At 53.9% G+C, this 21,780-nt stretch overlaps 2 protein-coding genes across 3 annotated transcripts; both read right to left on the reverse strand.

The window, feature by feature from the left end:
• Positions 1-80: 80 nt before the first annotated feature.
• Positions 81-5,652, reverse strand: LOC142823257 (maestro heat-like repeat family member 5). Of its 2 annotated transcripts, XR_012898530.1 has the most exons (6): positions 5,396-5,652; positions 4,541-4,695; positions 3,813-3,939; positions 1,893-2,080; positions 749-1,164; positions 81-219 (listed from the first exon to the last, which is right to left on the reverse strand). XR_012898530.1 is itself a non-coding variant. In XM_075914109.1 (5 exons), the coding sequence occupies exons 1-5, from the start codon at positions 5,582-5,584 to the stop codon at positions 1,023-1,025; spliced, it is 801 nt and encodes a 266-aa protein (XP_075770224.1). In that variant the 5' UTR covers positions 5,585-5,652; the 3' UTR covers positions 715-1,022. The 2 variants fall into 2 exon arrangements, 1 of the variants encoding a protein (XP_075770224.1); XM_075914109.1 differs by lacking the exon at positions 81-219 and having other exon boundaries at positions 715-1,164.
• A 140-nt stretch (positions 5,653-5,792) lies between these two features.
• LOC142823083 (uncharacterized) lies at positions 5,793-21,479 on the reverse strand. Its single transcript, XM_075913373.1, has 3 exons — positions 21,424-21,479; positions 8,222-8,598; positions 5,793-6,049 (listed from the first exon to the last, which is right to left on the reverse strand). Exons 1-3 carry the CDS (start codon positions 21,477-21,479, stop codon positions 5,793-5,795), a joined length of 690 nt encoding a protein of 229 aa, XP_075769488.1.
• Between the last annotated feature and the right edge of the window lie 301 nt (positions 21,480-21,780).

Below are 21,780 nucleotides of genomic sequence, written 5' to 3' on the forward strand. Positions count from 1 at the left end.
GCCACACAGAGCACTGCTGTTCCCCACACTGGCTAGCCAGCAGTCACCCCAGCAAGCCCTGAGATGTGCCCTCACCTTCCCCGGCCAGAAGAGAACACTGGCCAGGCCTCGCAGACAGAGCCTCCGTATCGCAGGGTTGTTGTCGTGGGTCCATTCCATCAGGTGTTCCTGGAGGTCTGATTTGGTGACAGTGCTGAGGATGGAAGGACTCTGGAGAAACTGGAAAGAGAAAATCAGCGTCAGGCAAAGGAGCAGAAATCTACCTTTGGTCTGTGCCTGCCCCATCATCTTTGCCAACTGGCCACTTTCTGCTGCACAAAATCTCTGGAGTGAAGGAGCCAGTGGCTGGTGTTTGAAATGGTCCATTCCTAGAAGGGCAACTAATCCACAAGCGCCTGATGAACTCCAGGGACAGAGGACTCTCTGGGGACCGCTAAGCGTCCTGGGCAGAGCGCTGTAGCAGAGGAAAAAGAAACCCCCGGGGAAGGCGAGGAGAGAGGCACGGGCTTGGGGTGCTGGAGAAACATCTCCTCTTGTCACATGTCCCAGGGAGGTGCATCCAGCCAGGAGCAATCTCACCCTGCCCCCTCCACTCTGCCCAGTCCCGCTAGTATCTGCGTGGGCAGAGGAGCTGGCTGGCTGTGAGATTGCTGAACCGCTGGCCATGGGTCCCAGCACCTATTGGCCTAGGAGGGGTCTGAGCTGCTCTGCACAAGCCCATGTGTGCCAGGCCGCTCCGGACTCTCACCTCGGTGCAGAAAGTCAGGGCGATTTCTCTCAGCGCCTCCTCCTCCTCCCGACTCTGCACGATGGCGATGGCCTCTCTGAGAACCACAGGGACCTGTGGGTTCCGGTGCTCGACCATGGTTCTGGAAGAGCAAAGGGAAAGTCCCCGGGATTACCAAAGGGAGAGACAGTCCCTCCCCCATTGCGGGGCTGAGAGGGCCGGCTGGGGCAGAGGAGGATCTCCCGCCCAACTCCCATTGCCCAGACAGGCCGCAGGAAGAGGAAACTTGAGACTCCTACCTTGCGATCAAGCCCACCCCTCGGGAGAAGTGATGGCGGGAGGCGATCATTTCCCAGCCCTGCTGTAACTGGATAGTGGCAAATTCCTTCCAGTATCTGGGCATGGAAAAGAGGGTCTTCACGGCCTCCAGGGACGTGCTAAACTCAAAAAAAAAAAATCCTGGTGTCAGAAATCTACTGCAGCCCAACCCGCTCAAGGCCTGGGGCACAAGGCATGGTCAGCAGTAGCCAGTTTCCCCCGGGATGGACCCAGCACCCTGTCGGGGCTCACTGAGGTTTTGGCAGGTGGCGACACTGCAGCTTCTGCAGATGCTCGGTGCCCTCGCTCCCAATGGTCCAACACCTGACTCTTCGCTGGGGCCGGCACCAGGTCACTGGGCACATGGGCCAGATCCTTAGTTGGTGCGAGGGAGCAAAACTCTGCCCGTTTGCAGCAGCTGAGGTGCCTTCGGGCTCCCCGGCTCCCCCCAGGGGAGTCCACGTGGAATCAGCTTCATGGTCCTTCTTGCTCCTGCCTGCCTGTGACACAGCCCCCCTGCTGGGCCGGGCCCCAGTGCTGCCGGCCTTGCTCTCTCTGCGTGTGCTCTGGCGACCCTGCCCTGGGCTGGGGCCTTGTGGGGCCGAGACCCTAACACTTCGGCAGGTGGCGCATGGGGAGGTACCGACGTGGTCCCTGCCTGTGCTGGGAAGGAGCCGGCCTGTGGGCGGGGTCAGAGGAGCAAGCGTGACTCACAAGCACACGGGTGCCCAGCACCGCTCCCCCCAGACAGACCTGCCCAGAACTGCGCCTGGGCTCCGCAGGGGCCGTGTGTGACCTGCGGGTGCAGCAGATCAAATCTGTTCTTCCCCTTCCTTTCTGCCGTTACCTCAAGGGGCTGAGGCGGCTGGATCCCTCAGGGCTGGATTTCTGGCTGGCCGTCCAGGTCCCTGGCAGGCGCAGGTCCAGCACATGCTGCACCTGCCTGACGCAGAGGAGGAGCAAGTGGGGAAACATTTGCAAGATGGCTTCTCGGTATCCCCACAGGAAAAAGATCTCATAGAGCGTGTCCATAGCCTGGAGTCAGAACGAGACAGAAAAGTCACTGATCTGTCCCCACCTCCCATCCACTCCCATGGCATTTTGCTGTCATGCTGGTGCCGTTTCTCACATCCTTGTGGCTTATGAGGAAGGAGGGTTAGTTCCTCAGGGGGAGGGGAGATGTGATGGCCCCTGACCCGTCTTCCATTGCTAGAATGGGCGCAGAAGGGAACCTCTTGGAAAGATTAGAAGAGTCCGGCTGACATTATTCCCCATTATCTCTCTCCATGGCCTAGACCTCGCCCTTCGCCTTCCCAGGCCTGACCGGAGGGGGCGACACCATCATGAGGAGACCCAAACTTCTAGGCGCATGTACAGGGCATCCCACGATCCCTCTGCTGCCTGAGTAACTCCAGTGCCACAAGCAGCAGGGAGCCGGGGCGATGCCGGGAGGTCGATGCAGTTTCAGTCCAGAACCCACGTTGCTCCCGGCGACTGACTTTCCAGCAGCTCATGGTTTGCAGGTCCTCGTTTTCACTCCCCCATCGTGCAGGGCTGCTTGTGTGTTCTGGGCCTGTAGTAAAAACCAGGACCCCTGGGGCCAGCACTGAGGTTGACCATCTCCCTGGCTTGTGTCTGCCCCTTGTTGCCAGGCCTTGGAGGGTTGGGTCACTCCTTTGCTCTTGGAGGAAATCCCCCCAAGATCCCAAACTACTTCACCAGGGTCAATGGGAACTTCTGCCAGGTCGGGTTCGAATCCTCCTGCCCCAGTTAGAGGGACCCCGACCGTGCTGCTTCTTTGACTCTCTCAGATGCCCCGGCTTGGGGCCTGGCTTCCCTGGCTCCTCTGAGGCCACGTAGTCCTCAAGCAGGGAGACAGTTTCAGCGAGGGGCACCGGGCGGTGTCACTGCGCCCATTCCTGCCTGCCCCCGGCAGGATCCGTTTCACGGGCGCGATCACAGAAGACTCCTTGGGGGCGTTTCCCAGAGCGCTGGTAAAGCCGCTGACACTCGCTTCTTTACTTTCGGCTGGTTTGAATTGTTCTGTGTGAATCTTTTTTTTTAAGTTTTCTTTCAGGTCCCCACGTTCTGTGCTCAGAGTGGAGATCAGCCCTGGCACGTGGTGTCCCGACCCTGCACTGGGGCTGCAGAGGTGAAGCCTGGCTGCCTAGCAGAGAAGGTCGCACCCCCACAGGCGTGCTGGGCGGGCTCCAGCTGGAGGTAGCTAGAAAGGCCGGTGGAGCAGCTCAGACAGGGCTGAGGCCTACGGGAGAAGAGGTGCCGCTGGGGCTCCCAAGGAGAAGCGCAGCTGCACCCGGACGCCGTCACCAGTCATCAGGGAACCGCAGCAGAAGCCCCGGTTTGGAGGAAAGAGACGGCGCTCAGGATGGGAGAGAAGCTGGCAGGAAGCAGCCCAGGGCGGGTAGTTGAACCCCGGGTGCTTGGCGTCTTTCGGCTGGATTCCCCACCCAGCTAGTGGTGCCCCACTCCAACGCTGACAGGGTGCACTGGGACCCGGTGGAGAGGGTGGCTTGGGTCCCCCTGCCCCTCCACACCAATCCCACCAGGAGTTCTAACACACCTCTGGCTGCTAGGCCTGTGTGAAGGGAGCTGCCCTGTTGATTTGGAGCACAGGGAGTTAAGCCCTGTGTGCAGGGAGCTGCAGGGTTGATTTGGAGCATTGGGACGCACACGGGGTTGAGCTCCAAGTGAGGGGCCTCCGTGTTCGGTGGCGAGTTCGCTACGTGACAGCTCCAGTCTCACTTACGGCCAGAGACACGCTGCGGCTCCTCTCCTCCCGGTGGCTCTTCCGGAGCTTGTCCAGCAGCTGGTGCAGCACGTGCCGGGAGAGCTGTGCTTCTTCCCCCAAGGCCTTCCACAGCTCCCTGGCACCTCTGCAAGGTCACACACCGAAATCAGAGCGTCCCTGCTTGCCCCCCCTTGTGTCCCCAGGGAGAGGCTGGGAAGGCCGGCGGGAAAGGGGGCCCTTAGAGGAGACGCCCGGGGGCTGGGAGGCTGAGGCAGGTGAGTCCCTTCCATGAGCTCTTCATTTATTCCCTTCCCCAGAGGCCTCATTGCTCCTGCAGCCTGTGCCGCTGCTTCCAGTAACTGCCCTGGGGCTGCGCACAGCGTGACACCACCCAGCCCAGCCTGCACCAAAGGCTGCTCGGTGACATTTACGCTGGAGTCATGGCCCAGGGATGCTCCCCATAGCCTGGTCCTGCCCCTCTGGTGGAGCTGGCGGGAAGGGGGGTGACCCACAGAAATCAGGAGCCTGCTGCAACTCTCCAGGACCTGTCACGTCTGCACTCTGGGCAGGGAAGGGGGAGGGGCCGGTTCCCAAGGGGCTGGGCCTGGGCATCTCCTCTCAGGAGGCAGGGACAGCCCCGTGCCCAGCAGGGAGCTGGCTCCATCCCTGTGGCCTTTCCCGCGCTCTGCCATGGAGGAGGAGGGGAGGGGCAATCAGGGGCTGAGGTGATAACAGCCTCTCCCTACCTGTCCCATGGCGGCGCGTGGGCCACACAGGCTGGAACCACGTCCCGGGGGTGGGCGCGAGCCAGCAGGGCGATGGTTCCCAGCGCGGCTCTTCTGGCTCTGGGGTCCTCGACGTCGTCCAGCCAGGTGAAAATCTCTCCCACGACGTCTCCCACCTGGAGGCAGCCAGAAAGCTGAGGGGGGGATTGCTCAAGAGCGGCCTCCTGCCAGGTCACCCCTCCTGGCAGACGGCGCTTGGAGAAGGGCAGGAACGTCCCCAAGTCAATGAGCCGCTCTTGGTCCCAGGTCCCCGTGTGTCATGCGGGTAGAATTCCTGCCTCCCCACAGGGCGATGGAGCTCAACTGATCAGGGCAGTGACTGATGCTCACACCTCCTAGGAAGGGGCTGTAGAAATGGACTCGGGCAGAGCCCTCCCTGGGCCAGTCTAATTCCCGGGGGGGCACCGGAGCCGGTGGGGCCGGGCAGCAGGATCACACGTCAGAGGCACCGGGGCAAAGGGCAAAGCCAAATGGTTCCTGCTGCACCGGTGGGTCACACAAGGGCCCTGCAGGGCACGTGAGGAAACCCCGTCCGCTCCGGGAGCCCAGCGTGGCGGCCCCTCGGCAGACTCTGTCAGTGCCGCGCTCCAGGGCTGGGCGGTGACCCACCTGCCGTGGGGCTGGGCTGGCCCCAGGGACGTGTCCGAGCTCCAGCGCTCAGAGCTCTGGAAACACCTGCCCACCCCAGCACCGAATGGAAAGGGGCTGAGCCGACCTGCCAGACCGGGACCCTGTGCCCCAGGGCCGGTTTCCTCAGAGCCAGTTCTCCCAGCCCCTCTCCCCACACGCCCCTGCCCCTCGCCGGGCGTCTCTTACTCGCTCCATGCGGGCGCTGTGCTGGGACACGGTGGCTCTCAGCGCCTCCTCCGCCGCCTGAAAGCTCTCCAGGGCGGGGGCCGTCAGAGCCTTCATGGCTGCCAGCAGCAGGGCTGTGGGCTGGGCTGAGGCAGGGGGCTCCCCGAGGGTCTGCAATGAACAGGGGCAGAGCCTGTAGGGACTGAGCATTTCCACTGGGCAGCTGCCCTGGGACACTCGCTCCCTGGGGGCTGGCAGGGCCTAGAGAGCATGGAGGAGCCTGCTGAGACCTTTGATTGAGCAGCCTCGCCCGGTGCCAGGCGAGGGTTTGGAGTGCTCTTGCAGAGCCCTACTTCCACCCTCGGCGTGATGCTCCCACAAAGCCCCCATATTACAAGGCTTTGCTCCAGGGAGCTGGTCACACGTAGGAGTGTTTCCTTTTGGTCCCTGAGCCGGAGGGGGGGGGTGGGCGTTCTCCTCTGAGAGACACCGGCTCCGGCACATAGACACTCGCCCCGCAGGGGATGCTTCCCATTGGCTCAGTCACAAGCCTCATTACCATAGTCATGTGGGAGCTGCTCTGTGCTAATGGGATGGGCCGGCGGTCTGGTTCCTCCTCCTCTTCGCTCTCTTCTGCCCCGTTGGGCGTCTTCTGGGAGAGCTCGTTCTCCACCCCTGGAGCAGAGGAGACGCGCTGGTTTGAATGTGTTACCCCTGGGCGACAGCAGGACACGGGGCCCAGAGCCCTGACGTGACTCGCCCAGGGTCACACAGCAAGGTGCTTGCAGGGCCGAGCAGAGAGCGCCGCTCCCATGACTCTCAGCTGGGGGCTCTCCCCACTGGGCTTCCTCTCCCCTAGGGGCAGAGTCTCTCCCACGGTGCGTTCTCCTCTCCCCGGCCCTCACCCCCTTCCTGCAGTGATGGGAACAGGCCTCATTTCCCGCGTGACGCCCCAGGAAGTGATGGCCCAGCCCAGCCCAGTTCCCAGTTGAGAGCTGTTGCGATCTTTGGACGGGGTGACCCCTGGTCCCTTTTTAACGGTTCTGTTCCCTCCTCTCCAGCAGCTGCTGCTGGCGCAGGGGGTTGGAGCTGCCCCTCGGCTCCCATCCAAGGTTCCCTGGAAGCTGCGTGCGAATCCCTTTCCTGATTGGCTGGGGAAGGACATGGGGCACTCGCTGTCTTGTGGTGGAGGAGGGTGTCCTGCCTCCAGCCTCCACCCCGGTCCCCCCACCCCTCCCAGCCCCCTGCAGGGTCTGTACTGGCTGGGGGAGCAAATCAGGGAGCCAGGACGTACTTGAGGGATCATGTGACCCAGACCATGCTGAAGGGGAGGAGGGATCAATTGTGCTGCATTGGCTGCCACCGCCCACATGGGAAAAGCTGGGGAGGTTACAGGCGCCTTCAGATCAGGCCAACTTCTCTACTTTGCTCCAAGTCTTCCCCCGCCCGGTGAACTGCTAACAGGGCAGCAGCCTCCCTCGCACCCTCCTCCTCCCCTGCCTCCCGTTGGGGAATTGACCCAGCAGGGATCCTGTTTTCTCCCGTTACACTCCCCTGATGATCATTCAGTTCTGTTTATTCTCTGCCTGCTCCTTTGCCCCTGCTCTCCCCAATTCTCACCCAATATATTTTCTTCCACACCCACGGCCTATTGAAAATACATATTTATACCCACGGGTTTGGGTCCACACACCACACACCACCGCGATATTGGTGTTGCACATGAGAAAATTCAGTCGGCCCAAGGTTGGAAAATCTTAGCGGGAACACTGCTCCTACCCCCTTGTCTGACAGCCGGTGAGAGGGGACCTGGCTCCGTGGCCACCAGAGCCCTCCGGGAACAGGGGCTGCAGGGGAGCCCTCATGGCACAGCACGTAGTTACCCCCTGTTCACACACAGCCCCTCGCTGCTCCTCTTTCTACACCCTGAGCTACCCCCTCCCTGCCCGAGCTCCTGTTTCAAACTTTTGGAGCTGAGCAGCCCCCTCCCCTGCTTGAGTCAAAATTTGTACTGTGGCTCCCCAAGCCATTTCCAGGAGAGGCTGGGTGGCCTGCTGGGGAGATTGAAGGGGGGTGGGGACTGGCTTGAGCCTTCTGGGCCCAACTCCCAAAATAGAGGATCCAGGCAGAAAAAAAGGTGACTGGAGCTATAACACGGGGCTGGGAGGTGTATAACTGGTAAGAAAGGAAACATTATTAATCAAAATCAAAATAATTAAGCAAAAGGGCCGGGGGGGGGGGGGGGCGTTGGGGTTAGGATTCACCCCTCTGCTGCTCCAGCCCGATTGGGAGCGGAGGGAGACAAGAAAGGACCAGAGTTCAAGGATTCCTATGGGCCAGTTTACCTCTTTTCCGTACCCGCGATAAGAGATTTGTATGACCTGCCCTAGCTTTTGGGGTGAGGCCAAGATGAGGGGCTTGGTGTGCGGGAGGTGACTGCCAGGGCATGGGATAAGGATAGTGGCGCAGGAGGGAGTAAGGGTGGAAGTGTGGGTGGGGGGTAGGGTGCTGGAGCGGCCTGGGAGTTTGGGTGCTGGAGGCACTGAGGTCTGAACAGGAGGGAAGGTGCAGGAGCCGGCTGGGGTAGGGTATCTGGAAGGGAGGGAGGTGCTGGACTAGGCTGGGGATGCCAGACCCCCAGAGAGCTGTGCCCTGCCATTGTCTGTTCTTCCCACTTCAGGGAGGGACTTGCCCCCCTCTGCCAGAGCGTCTGGCACTCGATGGATTCCAGCCTCTGAGGAGCCCATCGCTGTCCCATGAGACGGCCCTAACGCTCAAGGCTTGTACAGTGACTGGGGTCAGTGTCCCTCACATGCTCCCCTCTCACCGGGTGGGTTGTATCCTCACCTGTGAGATCCAGCTGGTTTTTGTCTGGGCTCTCCGGTGGTTTCTCCTCCTCTGGCTCCTCCTGCTTCTCCGCTGAGTTCTTCTTCCTCTTCTTCCTCTTCTTCAGGGAGAAGTGTGTCCACCGCCTGGGAGAGGAAGCTCTTCTCTCCTCCTCAGCCTCTGCCAGGGAGCTGCCACACTGGCTACAGGCACAGAGTCTTCTTATGCCTGACAGGATCTTCCAGGAGCCTCTGGTTCTCTTGGGCTCCTCTGGCAAGGCCTGATCCTGCGGGCTGAGGCCGACGCATGCCTCGGCTGCTGCAGGTTGGACCACCACCCGGAGCACTCGGCTGTGTCTGTGCTCCCTTGAGGTGAGTCTTCCAAAGAAGGAACACAGCCTGGAAGAAAAAGAAGGAGCCAATGGGTTTTTCAGTCCTGGAAAGGCAAGACATTAATCTGCCAGGATTCAGATACAAGAGCACTCTATTGAAACCATCCGCTTCTCTAAGAGCCAGAACTGGTCCATAGAACCCAGTCAAAGGTGAAGACACATGGGGCTGTGGGTGACAGGAATTCTTGTGGGGAATTTCTAGGGCCTGTGTGGTGCAGGAGCTCAGACTCGGGGAGCAGGGCTGTGCCTTCTGGCCTTACAGCCTGGGACTCTAGGGGCTGATGACCCTCAAGCTATAGAAGTGGCTGAAGTTCATCCTCCATTTGCTCTTAACGGGCTTTGGGCCTGCAGTCGCCGTCCTACTGGTGGAAGGGAAGCTGTTGCTAGTGGTGGGTTCAGTGGGGGTAGGAGACTGAGCCTGGCATCTCTCTGCTGTCCCCAGGGCTGGTTGTGGGGCCCGGGTGGCATGGTGGCTTCTGAGCTGCTCCCAGGGAGGGGCCATGTGGGTTAACTAAGTTAACATTACTGCTACTCTAAACTGTACAGGATTTGGATTTGTTATTTTGGGAAGTTGACAAAGAGGCAGAAGAAACTGGCCTATCTAACTGGAATTATTTTGGATTCTAGCTGTGATTCACTGGGTAGTGCCTTTCTGGGCTTCAGCAGATGAAATCCAGATAGTTACTATCTTTTAGAAGCTACCACAGCAAATAGTAATTGTTCAGTGAAATCAGATGTATTATAGATTGTTCTTAAGCACTTCTGAATCTCACTGGGCCTCAGAAACTGATCCTTTTGGAGTCAGTTTTGCTTTGTACAGACTTGCAACATGCTTTTGTGAAATCCTCCTGAGTGTTTTCTACTTGATTTGCCTTTGGTGGCAAAACTCAATGAGCTATTTCCTTCTTTTCAGTCTGGTGTTTTGTATCATGTGCTACTGACCCTTCCACTATCGCTCCAGAGAACTGTTATGTTGTTTTGAATAAGGGAAAGAAGGAATCACCCCTGAGGCACCCATCTGTTGCCCTGACATGTCATCTGGGGAGGTATGCCGCCTGCCAGGGGCCCATATCCCAGACATTACGGAGGCATTGCTGAGGAATATCCAACCTCCTGACTATTACCCCCTGCTTCTCATCTATGTGGGCCCTAATGACACTGCAAGGTGTGACCTTGAGAGGAGCAAGGGTGACTACGGGGCTGTGGGAGCACAAGTGAAGGAGTCTGGTGCACAGGTGGTGTTCTCCTTAGTCCTTCCTGTCAATTTTCGGGGCCCAGGCAGAGACAGGTACATCATGGAGGTGAGTGCCTGGCAGTAAAGATGGTGCCACCAAGAGGGCTTTGGCCTCCTTGACCACAGGACGCTGTCCCAAGAAGAAGGACTGCTGAGCAGATATGGGGTTCACATTTCGAGGAAGGGGAAGAGAGTATTTGGTCACAGAGTGGCAAACCTAGTGAGAAGGGCTTTAAACTAGTTTTGATGGGGACAGGTGGCCAAAGCCCACAGGCAAATGAAAAACATGGAGACCTGGGAGATGGGTTGGAAATGGGTGAGAGCATGGGCTATAATAGCAGGGAGAAAGGAGGGACAAGGCAGAAGTGAGGGGGCAAAATCCAATCGGTATCTTAGATGCCGGTGTACAAAGGCAAGGAGGACGGGGAATAGGCAGGAAGAACTTGAAGTGCTAATAAAGAAACACAAGGATGACACAGTTGGTATCACAGAGACTTGGTGGGATAATACACACAATTGGAATATTGATACCGAAGGGTACAGCTTGCCCAGGACTGACAGGCAGGGATAAAAGGGAGGAGGTGTTGCCTTATCCATTAAGAATGTACACGGGGCTGAGGTGGAGATAGGCATAGGAGACAGACTTGTTAAGAGTGTCTGGGTTAGGTAAAAAGAGGTAAAAAGAGGGGTGATGTCATGCTAGGGGTCCACTCCAGCCCACCAACCCAGGCAGAAGAGGGGACTGGACTTCAGAAAAGCAGACTTGGCTCCCTCAGGGAAGTGATGGGCAGGATTCCCTGAGGTGCTAACTTGAAGCAGAAAGGAGTCCAGGAGAGCTGGCAGGATTTTAAAGAAGCCTTATTGAAGGCACAAGACCAAAGCATCCCGATGCACAGTAACAAAAGCAAATATGGTGGACAACCAGATGGGCTTAGCAGGGAAATCCTTCGTGATCTTAAACACAAACAGGAAGTTTATAAGAAGTGGAAACTTGGGGAGATGACTTGGGAGGAGTCTAAATATACTTGAGAATGCCAGGGAGTCGTCCTGAAGGAAAAAGCACAATTGGATTTGTAGCTAGCAAGGGATGTGACGGGTAACTAGAAAGGTTTCTACAGGCATGTGTCACGTTCCTGGATTTTGAGGGGAGCAGCCAGATCACTGCTGCACCCATGGGGATGTGTTTGCCCCAAAAGTGGTATAAAGGGGGCCATGTGAGGTGTTGAATAGAAGTTTACTGTCTGCTAATCTTATGTACGCTAGTCATGTGATTATACAATGTCTGTGTGTGAAATTATAAGCATGTACAGTAAACTTCTGATAATCCGATACCTTTAGGACCCAGGGGATGCCGGATTATCAGCTATACCGGACTATTGGAAGGGGGGGCTATGAGAGGTCGGATGGGGGGAGATGCCACCCCACACCCATCTTAGCCCCCCCCTTCCAATGGTCCGGCTCTGCTCCAGGCATCCCCGATTCAGCTGCTGCTCGTCAGTTTCAGCAGCAGCTGAATTGGGACCCCTGCAGCAGAGCAGCCTGGGTGCTGCCGGGTTGGTCGGGTAGCGCCGCCCCTTGGCGCTGCGAGACCAACCCGGCAGCACCCCAGCTGCTCTGGGGGATGCCTGGGGCAGAGCAGCTGGGGTGCTGCCGGTTGGTCCCGCAGCCCCAAGGGGCAGCGCTATGGGACCTACCGGGCAGCACTCCAACTGCTCTGCCCCCAGCTTCCCCGATTCAGCCGCTGGTCAGTTTCAGCAGCATCTGAATCAGGAAAGCCGGGGGCAGACCAGTTCCAATGGTCCAGCTGCCCGGAGCACTTCCGGGTTCCTGATGGTGCTGGACCATCAGGAGTGCCGGACCATCAGATGCCGGACCAATGGAGTTTTACTGTACTTTGTATGGATACTGAATATTTCTCTGAATGTGCTTGAGCATTGGGCAGAGCCTGGCCTATGGACATGCTAATTAGCGAGGCTGTGTGGAACAATGGCACTCAATAGGCCAAGAATACACCTCAAGAATGAGGCCTGACACCTAAGGGCTGCCAGCAGGGAACACAGGGATATTGTGCCAGGTGAGCTGCTGCAGCCAAGAAGAGCCCAGGAAGGAGGTATATAAATATGCCATGTGGTCCACTCCATCTTGGTACTCAGCTCAGCACTTCATCCCAGAGGCAGCAGTGCAGGGATTGAAGAGCCAGAAAGAACTGTGGACCCGTCCTGGTCCTAGGATGTGCAACAAGGACTTCTAATCTCTGCTAGAGCCTGCATCGAAAACTGGGAGATTCGATGCACGGAACGTATGATACTTTAGCAACCTCACTCTCATGCTTTTCTTTCTGGTAGCAATAAACCTTTAGAAGTTAGATGCTAAAGGATTGGCCCAGCGTGATTTGTGGGTAAGGTCCAGAGGGTAAATTGACCAGGGATCTGTGGCTGGTTTATTGGAACCGGACAGAACTTGCTCAGGGTAGGTGGGATTGGGTTCTAAGACCCCTCACCTGTGTATGAGGCCCGGGGCCATGTGGGGCACGGATATCGCTGGGGTGTCGGAGGAGTTTTGCTCGTGAGGCTTCAGGCAGGCTGCTGAAGTGCTCTGTGGGACTGGTTTGTGGCCTGTTTGGGAAGGTCTCCAGTCTGGGGGCTGTAAGGAGCACCGAATTTGAGCAATTCACCCTGAGCAGATGCCTTCAGCTGTGCCCAGACATGGCCCGGTCCGTCACAGCATGTTAGCAATTAGAAGGTGCTCAGAGATGGCGTGGGGCACTTACTGCATGAGGGAGGTAACCTAATGACAGGTGATGTGGGAAAAGCTGAAGTACTCAATGCTTTCTTTGCCTCTGTCTTCCCAAAGAAAGTCAGCTCATAGATTATTGCACTAGGCAAGACAGTATGGGAAGGAGCTGGGCAGCCCTCCGTGGAAAATGAACAGGTTAAGAAATATTTAGAAAAGCTAAAAATACACAAATCTATGGATCTGGATTTAACACATCCGAGGATACTGAGGGAGTTGGCAAATGTCATTGCAGAACTGGCCATTATTTTTGAAAACTCAGAGATTTGAAGCGATCCTGGATGACTGGAAAAAAGGAAATGCAGTGTCTATCTTTTAAAAGGGGAAAAGGACAATCCAGTGAACTACAGACCAGTCTGCCTTATCTCAGTCCCCAGAAAAAGCATGGCGGGCATCCTCAAAGAATCCATTTTGAAGTACTTAAAAAAGAGGAAAGTGATCAGGAATAGTCAACATGAATTCCCAAAGGGCAAGTCGTGCGTCACCAATCTGATTAGCTTCTATGATGAGGTAACTGGCTCCGTGGACATGGGGAAGTCAGTGGATGTGATATACCTTGACTTACCAAAACTTTTCATTTGATCTCCCACAATATTCTTGCCAGCAGTTAAGGAAGTATGGATTGAACATATGGACTGTAATGTGGATATAAAGTGAGCTAGATTGTCGGGCCCAATAGCTAGTGATAAATTGCTTGATGTCTGGATGGCGATCAATTTCAAGAGGAAAGCCCCAAGCATTGGTTCTAGGGCCGGATTTTTTCAACATCTTTATTAATGACTTGGATGTGGGGATGGATTGCAAGTTTGCAGATGACACTAAGCTAGGAGGAGAGATAGATACACTAGAGGACAGGGATAGGGTCCAGATTGACCTACACAAATTGGAAGATTGGGCCAAAACAAATCTAATGAGGTTCAACAAGGATGACTGTAGAGTCCTTCACTTGGGACAGAAGAATCCAGAGCACTGTTACAGGCTGGGGACCGACTGGCTAAGTAGCAGTTTGGCAGAAAAGGACCTGGGCATTACAGTGGATGAGAAGCTGCGTATGAGTTAACAATTTGCTCTTGGAGCCAAGAGGCTAATGGCCTCTTAGGGAGCATTAGGAGGAGCATTGCCAGCAGATCTAGAAAAGCGATTACAGGCAGTCCCCGGGTTACGTACAAGATAGGGACTGTAGGTTTGTTCTTAAGTTGAATCTGTATGTAAGTCGGAACTGGCGTCCAGATTCAGCCGCCAGTTCTGACTTACATACAGATTCAACTAAAGAACCCCAAGCGTCCCCAAGTCAGCTGCTGCTGAAACTGATCAGCAGCTGAATCAGGAAGCCCGAGGCAGAGCAGCTGCGGTGCTACCGGGTTGGTCCAGTAGTGCCCAGAGCGGCGCTGCGGGATCAACCGGCAGCACCCCAGCTGCTCTGCCCCAGGGTCCACAAGCCTCAGAAGCGCGGTACCCCGCCATGGCTGCGGCTTTGCTCCCGGTGCCCCTGGTCTGCTGGAGACGGTCCCCAGCAGACCAGGGGCACCCGGAGCAGCTTTTCTCTCCCCGGAGGTCGAGGTGGCGGGACCGCTGAGCTCTGGGTGGTCCCGCCGCCTGCGAGCTCCGAGGCGAGAAAGCCCCATTCGTAAGTGCGGATCCGACGTAAGTCAGATCCGCGTAACTCGGGGACTGCCTGTATTCCTCTTTATTCGACCCTGGTGAGGCCACATCTGGAGTATTGCATCCAGTTCTGTGTCACCCACTACAGAAAGGATGTGGACACATTGGAGAGGATCCAGCCAAGGGCAACCAAAATGATGAGGGGGCTGGAGCACATGGCCTATGAGGAGAGACTGAGGGATTTGGGCTTATTTAGTCTACAGAAGAGAAGAGTGAGGGGGGATTTGGTAGCAGCCTGCAACTTCCTGTAGAGAGATTCCAAAGTGGATGGAGAGAGGCTGTTCTCGGTAGTGATGGAAGACTGAACAAGGAGCAATGGTCTCAAGTTACAGCGGGGCCGGTCTACGTTGGCTATTAGGAAAAACTATTTTACTAGGAGAGTTGTGAAGCACTGGAATCCGTTACCTCGGGAGGGGGTGGAATCTCCATCCCTAGAGCTTTGTAAGCCCTGGTTTGACAAAGCCCTGGCTGGGATGATTGAGTTGGGGTTGCTCCTGTATTGGGCAGTGGGCTGGACTCAATAACCTCCTAAAGTCTCTTCCAGCCCTAGGATTCGATGATTCTAGGTGGATGAGGCTGTTTTAAAAGAATTCACGAAAACATCCCAAAGCACAGGATTTGGTGGTGATGGGGGACTTCAACGATCCATACACATGTTGGGAGATTAACACAGCAAGGCACAGATTAGCCAATACATTCCTGGACTGCATTGGAGACAATTTTTTATTTCAGAAGGCTGAGAAAGCTGCTCTAGATTTGATTTCAACAAATAGAGAGGAACTGGTTGAAATTTGAAAGTGGAAGGCAGCTTGGGTGATAGAGATCATGAAATCATAGAGGTCCCGATTCTAAGGTAGAAGAGAGAAAAGCAAAATAGAGACAATGGATTTCAGGAAGGCAGATTTTAGTAATCTCGGAGAGGTGGTATGTAAGTTTCACATGGGAAGCAAGATGAAGAGGAAAAAGAGCGGAAGACAACTGGCAGTTTGTCCAAGGGACATTATTAGGGCCCAAAAGCAAACTATTCCACTGAGCAGGAAAGATGGAAAGTACAGGAAGAAACCACCTTGGCTTCACCAGGAGCTCTTACACGATCCAGAAATTAAAAAGGAGTTGTATAAAAGGTAGAAACTAGGTCAAATAAAAAAGGATGAATACAAGAAAACAACACATCTAGGCAGGGCCACATGAGAAAGGCGAATGCACAAAACTAATTCAGTCTAGCTAGAGACAGAAAGGGTAACAAAAAGAGATTTTACAAATATGTGAGAAGCAAGAGGAAGACAAAGGTCAGGGTAGGCCCATTGCTCAGTGAGGAGGGAGAAACAATAACAGGAAACCTGGAAATGACAGAGGTGATTACTGACACTTTGTTTCAGTTTTCACCAACAAGTTTGATGACCACGAGATGCCTAGGGTAGTGGATGCTAGTGGGAATGGGGAAGGTTTAGAAGTTAAACTAAAAAACAAAAGAAATGAAAAATTAGTAAGAAAAATTAAATGTCTTCAGGTCACCAGGGATGGATGAAACATCCTAGAATGCTCAAGGAGTTGATAGAGGAGATATCTGAGCCTTTAGCTATCGTCTTTGAAAGGTCATGAAGGTTGGGAGAGATACCAGAAGACTGGAAATGGGCAAATACAGTGTCTATCTATAAAAGGGAAAATAGGAACAACCCAAGAAAGTAGAGACCACTCGGCTTAACTTCTATGCCAGGAAATATAATGGAGCATATAACAGTCATTTGTAAATGAAGGCAAAGAGCATCAACCAACACAGCGGGAAACCCTAAGAAATGCTGCCCCACGCTCAAAGGAGAATGGCTGAATGAAAGAGATGAAGCAGAATCTCAATGATCTAAAGGCAAGATCTGTGTACAGAGGAGAGACATGTTCCTGTACAGTGCTGATGTGGACTTGACCTTCTAAACTTGTGCTAAGGCTACAATATCCAGCTTCTTCTCCCCAGGACACAAATGGGAATGGAGAGGCCGTTGAACTACAAGAGGACGATTTTGCATGCCAAAGTCGTGAATCTGCTGTACATATTCTTAGGAGCAGAAATTCTCATCCCCTGGGATTTGACCTGTGAAGTATGCTCTTAGAAACCTCGAATGAGAAACAGAAGAGACTGGAACTGAAGGAAAGAAAACATTTAAAGCCAGAAGAAATAAAAATTCTCATGGATAATTTTCTGCTTCCAATACAAATGAACAGCTCCACATGGGAACGCACCAGCATGTACAAGCTGGCACAGAAAAAACTCTGCTTTTGAGGTTTTGGAGTCAATTGACATCATTGTCCATTCAGAATTGTGACAGCTATTCACCTGTCTTCCTACCATACGCTTATTACTGATGAAAGCGCAGCGATTCCTGTCACCAACTTGCTTATCATTTGCTTCAAGTTCAGAGGTGTAGCATGGGCAGGGCAGGGCAGAAGACTGTGTTTGGTGGAATTAGTCAATGATCTGCTTGTAATGCACAAGCTGTTACCGCTGCTGTCTAAGCCTCTGACAGCCTGAATAAGCGGGCTGTGATGAAACAGTGATGTTCACTTCAGTCATACTAGGGAAAAACAATGGTGTTGCCACACAACTCAAGCAGGGCATCCCATATTTAACAGCACAACCCTGCGTGGCACATCGAGAAGACCTGGGTTTAGCGGATGCGTGGAACCAAGTGCCAATGCTGAAGAAAGGAGAGACCCTTTTTAAGACCGTTTATAGGGTCTTTTGCAGCTCCTCAGTCCAAGGAGGACAATTTGAGGAAAGAGCAAATGTCACAGAAAATGAGACTGTATTGTTGAAACCTCTAACTGAAGTACGGTGGCTATCTAGACATTTGGCTGTGTAATTATGAGCCCCTTCTTAAATATTTGGAACAAGAAATCTGAGAAAATAATGACCCATTAACAAAGTGCTGCCTGAATAAGATCTCTGACACTAATTGCCACGTCACTGCAGCTGTATTATATGATGTTTCATGCAAATTAGCAGAACTGACCAGACGCTGGCAGAAGTGAAGCTTTAACAACAAATGAAGCTGTAAAATTAGCAAGGGCTCAGATCCACAGGATGAGAGGGCAGGATCTCGGTAAAACAGTCTCTTGGAGCAACAGTGTGAAAAATCAAACCAAATCAAGCACAACCGATGAACATTCAGCAGTGAACCTGTTCTATGTTTCATCTCCCTGCTGTGTAAGCCTCTGCATAAGAGGTTTCCAGAGAATGGACTAAATGAACGGGCAGCTTTGCCTCACTTTCCACACATCAATTCAGGGATGAATTTGGCACTGAAATCATTAGCAAGCGAGCTAACAAATACAGAACAATTTGGGGCAGTAGTCAAGTGAAATCATCAGCCGAAAGACCACAGAGGAGGAGAAGGAGTTCATTGCAAACCAGAACAAGGGTTACAAATAAATCATTGCAGAGACATAATGAAGCAAAGCTCATGACAAATTTGCAGGAAATGGGGACTTTATGGTGACAGAATGTAGGACAATGTGTGACGGCGCATTGGGGGTCCCCCGTCTCCTGCACCCCAAAATGGCACAAGCAGACTGCACCAGCCGGTGGAATAGAGGAAGTTTATTGCCTCTCCAGGATACAGCACAGCACAGATGTAATCTGGTCACAGAGCTGGGCTAGGATGCCTCAGGCCCCCTTGAGATGGGGGAGACTGGGCCCCTAAACTCCAGCCCCTTTCCCTAGGCTGTCTCCTCCATGCTCCCAGACAGCCAGCAACTAACTAACTCCCTTCCAGCCCTGCCCCCCAGCCAGGGCAGCGTTCCACCTTCCTTTGTTCCTCTCCATGGGGGGTGTCTGGCCACTGGTTTGCATAGTGACTCATCCTGTTTTGCTGGGTCGTGGTACCCACGGCAGCCAGTGGGGGTTACCCCAGAGCCAGCAGCATAGAAACCAGCCAGGTACCCCCACTACGTCACACAATGCAATGCAGTGTCACAACTAGTGGATACACGGGCAACATTTCAAACTTCCAGTGCTGTCTGTGAGCCTGGCTTTAGTTTTCTCTAGAATATCCAAACTATCTCTGCAGAAACTTTTGTCATTTTGGTCTTAAGTGTGCCTCGGTGATCACTTACACACACTCCCACACCCCGCACAGTGATCGATATCTGTCACACACACACAGTGATCACATACACACATACTCTACAAGCCACAGTGATCTCACAAGCATACTGACATACACACACATTGCAGGACACCATGATCTCTCTCTCTCACTCACTCACTCACACATACACACACACAGCCCGTGCCTATAGGCATACTAGGCAGCTGCCTAAGGTGCCAACTTGCATGGAGCGCCAAATTCTAAACTCTGCCCCTTCCATTTCCCATTCCCTTTGCTGTGCCTTACCTGGAGCATGGCTTCCCTGCGGCCAGGAGGGGGAAAGTCCTGGGAGTGGGAGTGCACGGGTGGGGTGGGGGTGTTTCCCCTGTGCCGTGGAAGGGTGGAGGAGGAGGAGGAACGCGTGGGGGCGGGGGGTTCCCCTGGGCCGCAGAAAGGGTCATCCCCAGGGGAGAAGGGATGCGGGGGGGTCGGTCCCGGGGGAGGAGGAACATGGGGGGTTTCTCTCTGGGGGGGGGGGGATCTTGGGAGGAGGCGAGTGCAGGGGACTCTGTCCCCCGGCTGGCACCCTGTTCCTTCTCCCCAGCCCCCAGGTCCCAAACTCCATCCCCAGGCCTGCAGCCACCAGCCCCAGCACTCCAACTCCATCCCCAAACCCCCAACCCCAACCTCCAGGCCCCCAGCCACAGAACTCCATCCCCAACCCCCCTCTCCCCAGCACAGAACCAAAACCCTCAGTCAATATCTGCCTTTGGGGTGGGGGGGCGCCTACTGCATTGATCTCCTAGGGCGCCAGTTGGTGGCAGTTAGTCTAGGGCAGCCCCCCCAGACACACACACTCTGCAGGCCACAGGGGTATCACTCACACACCCAGAACTCACGGTGAGCTCTCTCTCTCTCTCTCTCTCTCTCACACACACATATACACACACACACACGTGCACATGCCTGCAGGAGCTGCTGCAGGAGCTGGTGGGGGCGGTCGGCACGTGCTCATGAGGGTCCAATTGAAAATCACGTGACAGACAGACAAGAACTGTGATTAGTGCTCTTCTACATACAGCAAATAAATGAAGTGATTTTTTGTGTTAAAACTAAATGATTTAGTTTTTGTTTCACAAGTTACAACAACAGAGACTCTAACACTTTTGCCCGTAGAAAGTTTTTTTCATGTGCATCAAGCCAAGAGACATAATCTTTAATTTCAAGCATAAACTGTAGCACATTTTTCATTTAATATGTCAGTACAAATGATAACAGATTTTGTCTGCTATGCCAAGAAATAGCAGTTTTGTGTTATGCCTCAGAGGAACAGGACACCTGTAAGATACCAAATGGTTGCTGAAAACAACGTATTTGATTTCATAGTAAACAAACATTTAAAGTCAGGCACCTTGCCAACGATCCCTTGTTGTAGTATTCTTTCTTCCATAACATTTTAAATATATCTAAGGTATTTGTTAGTAACTGCTGGTGCCACAGTGGCACAAATCCAAACAAGCGCACACGATCTCATTCTTGGTGCACAAGACAAAACTCGTGGATGGAGAATCTTAGAGGGATCACTGGTCCCATCTATTTTCTATGATTCTCAGCTGGGCTTTCTCTCAAACCTCACAGCTTTGTGCTCAGAATATTGGGACTCTGGCTACAGATAGGGGCCAAGCTGAAAATGAGGAACCCTCTGTTCCCATCAAACCCAGTAAAAGGAATAAAAGATTGTTAAGTAGCGGGGTGGAAGCACTGGAAGGACAGAGTATCAGCTGCAAATGTGTTTAATTCCTGTCAAGTATTTCAAAATCTGGATTTTGTTAGCAGGGGGAAAAGAACCAGTGAGCATTCAATGAAGAGATTTACACACTATTTAGAACATCGAATCAGAACTGAGGTCACCAAAAAATTACAAAGAAAACACACCGAGACTCGTGACAAAATGAGGTAGCAGTTTATTTCAACCCGTTACCTGAAATGGAATGTCAGAGGGAATTTACACAGATATTTTATAGGCTGGAGGGAGTACAGGAGAATTCATATGGGGCTTTGAGTTTCTGAGAGAAGCACCCACATGAGAGCTTGGGACTGGCTATGGAGCTGTAGCACTTTCAATATAATTCAAATAGCACTTTGTTATTCTAATTCTGTACATTCTGAGCTGGATGTTGTCTGAACACATCGATATTGGACAATCATTACTTGACACCAAACATTTCTCTACCCATCCTGAAGGCAGGGGATGCCTTAGGGGCACCTCCAAGAGGAATAAGCTCCATGGAGAAATAAACCCAAATTCTACTCGTGTTTTGCTACGTTCCCTTTAAGTAAGAAACATGGAAATTCACCCCCACTGGTCGGCAGGGAGGGAAAATCATCCCCATCTGCCTCAGGAGCACGGGAAAGGCTGAAGCAGAAGGAGAAGGGAAGATGCCCCGAGTCAAATCAAAACGGAGTGTTGGGAACTGACTGTTGCAGCCCCTGTCCCCACCCGTCCTAGGCCGAGGAGGCACCAATCTCCAAGGTGGGCTCTCGGGGGCAGGGAAAGACTCCAGGAATTACCTTCTGTACAGACTCATCCTCTCTCACGCCCGCGGGGACAGCGGCTTCCTGAGGTTCTTGACAGAGGCTCAGTTCACGTCTCTCAGATCCTTGGGCACCAGCCGTTGCCAACCAGTTGGACTGGAGGCAGGACAAGAATGCTGCAGCCACATTCTTTGTTGTTGTCACGCATGACATCACAATACACTCAGGCCTCCATACAGAGACACCCCCTGCCCAGGTAACTCATCCCATCGCACGGCCAGGCAGGGGGCAGTGCTAACACCCACAGCTGGTTCATACTGGAAAGCTACTGGGAAGGAAGGCAGGAGGCAGAACCTTCCCTTGACCTAGCTCTGTCCCTTCTCCTCCATGCGTGCTGGGTACCAGCGGGTGACAACAGAAATTCACAGAGGTGGGGGGCTGTGATTTTTGCTAAGCTGGCTGCTGTTTGCGCCGGGCTCTCTGCTTTTCGGGGAACATGCTTTATACACTTCAATCATCACTTTACTTTGCCGTAGACAGGGGGAAATGCAGGTCTTTACTCCAGGTGGAACTTAAACCCATGATCTCCAGGTCCGGTGACCCCAGGCAGGAATGAGGCAGGAAGCGAGTCAAGCTGAGGGAAGCCGGCAAAACTCATCTTACCTCACAGGGCCCCTTGCAACAGCTTCTTCCTTGTGTGCTACGGTGGAGAGACTCCCCCCAGTCACCTGAGGTGGTGACCAAAGCACCTGGGAAGCTCCTGCTGAGGTAGCTCAGTTGGGCCCATGTTAGAAGAGCAAAAGGCCCCTGCTTAAGTCCCAGGGCTTGGCTGGGCTCTTTCTCCCCTGACCCTCTAGGGCTGGGCTCTTTACAGCATCACAGC

This window comes from Pelodiscus sinensis, chromosome 32, assembly GCF_049634645.1.
Source record: "Pelodiscus sinensis isolate JC-2024 chromosome 32, ASM4963464v1, whole genome shotgun sequence".
In the NCBI taxonomy this organism is placed as follows: Eukaryota; Metazoa; Chordata; order Testudines; family Trionychidae; genus Pelodiscus; species Pelodiscus sinensis.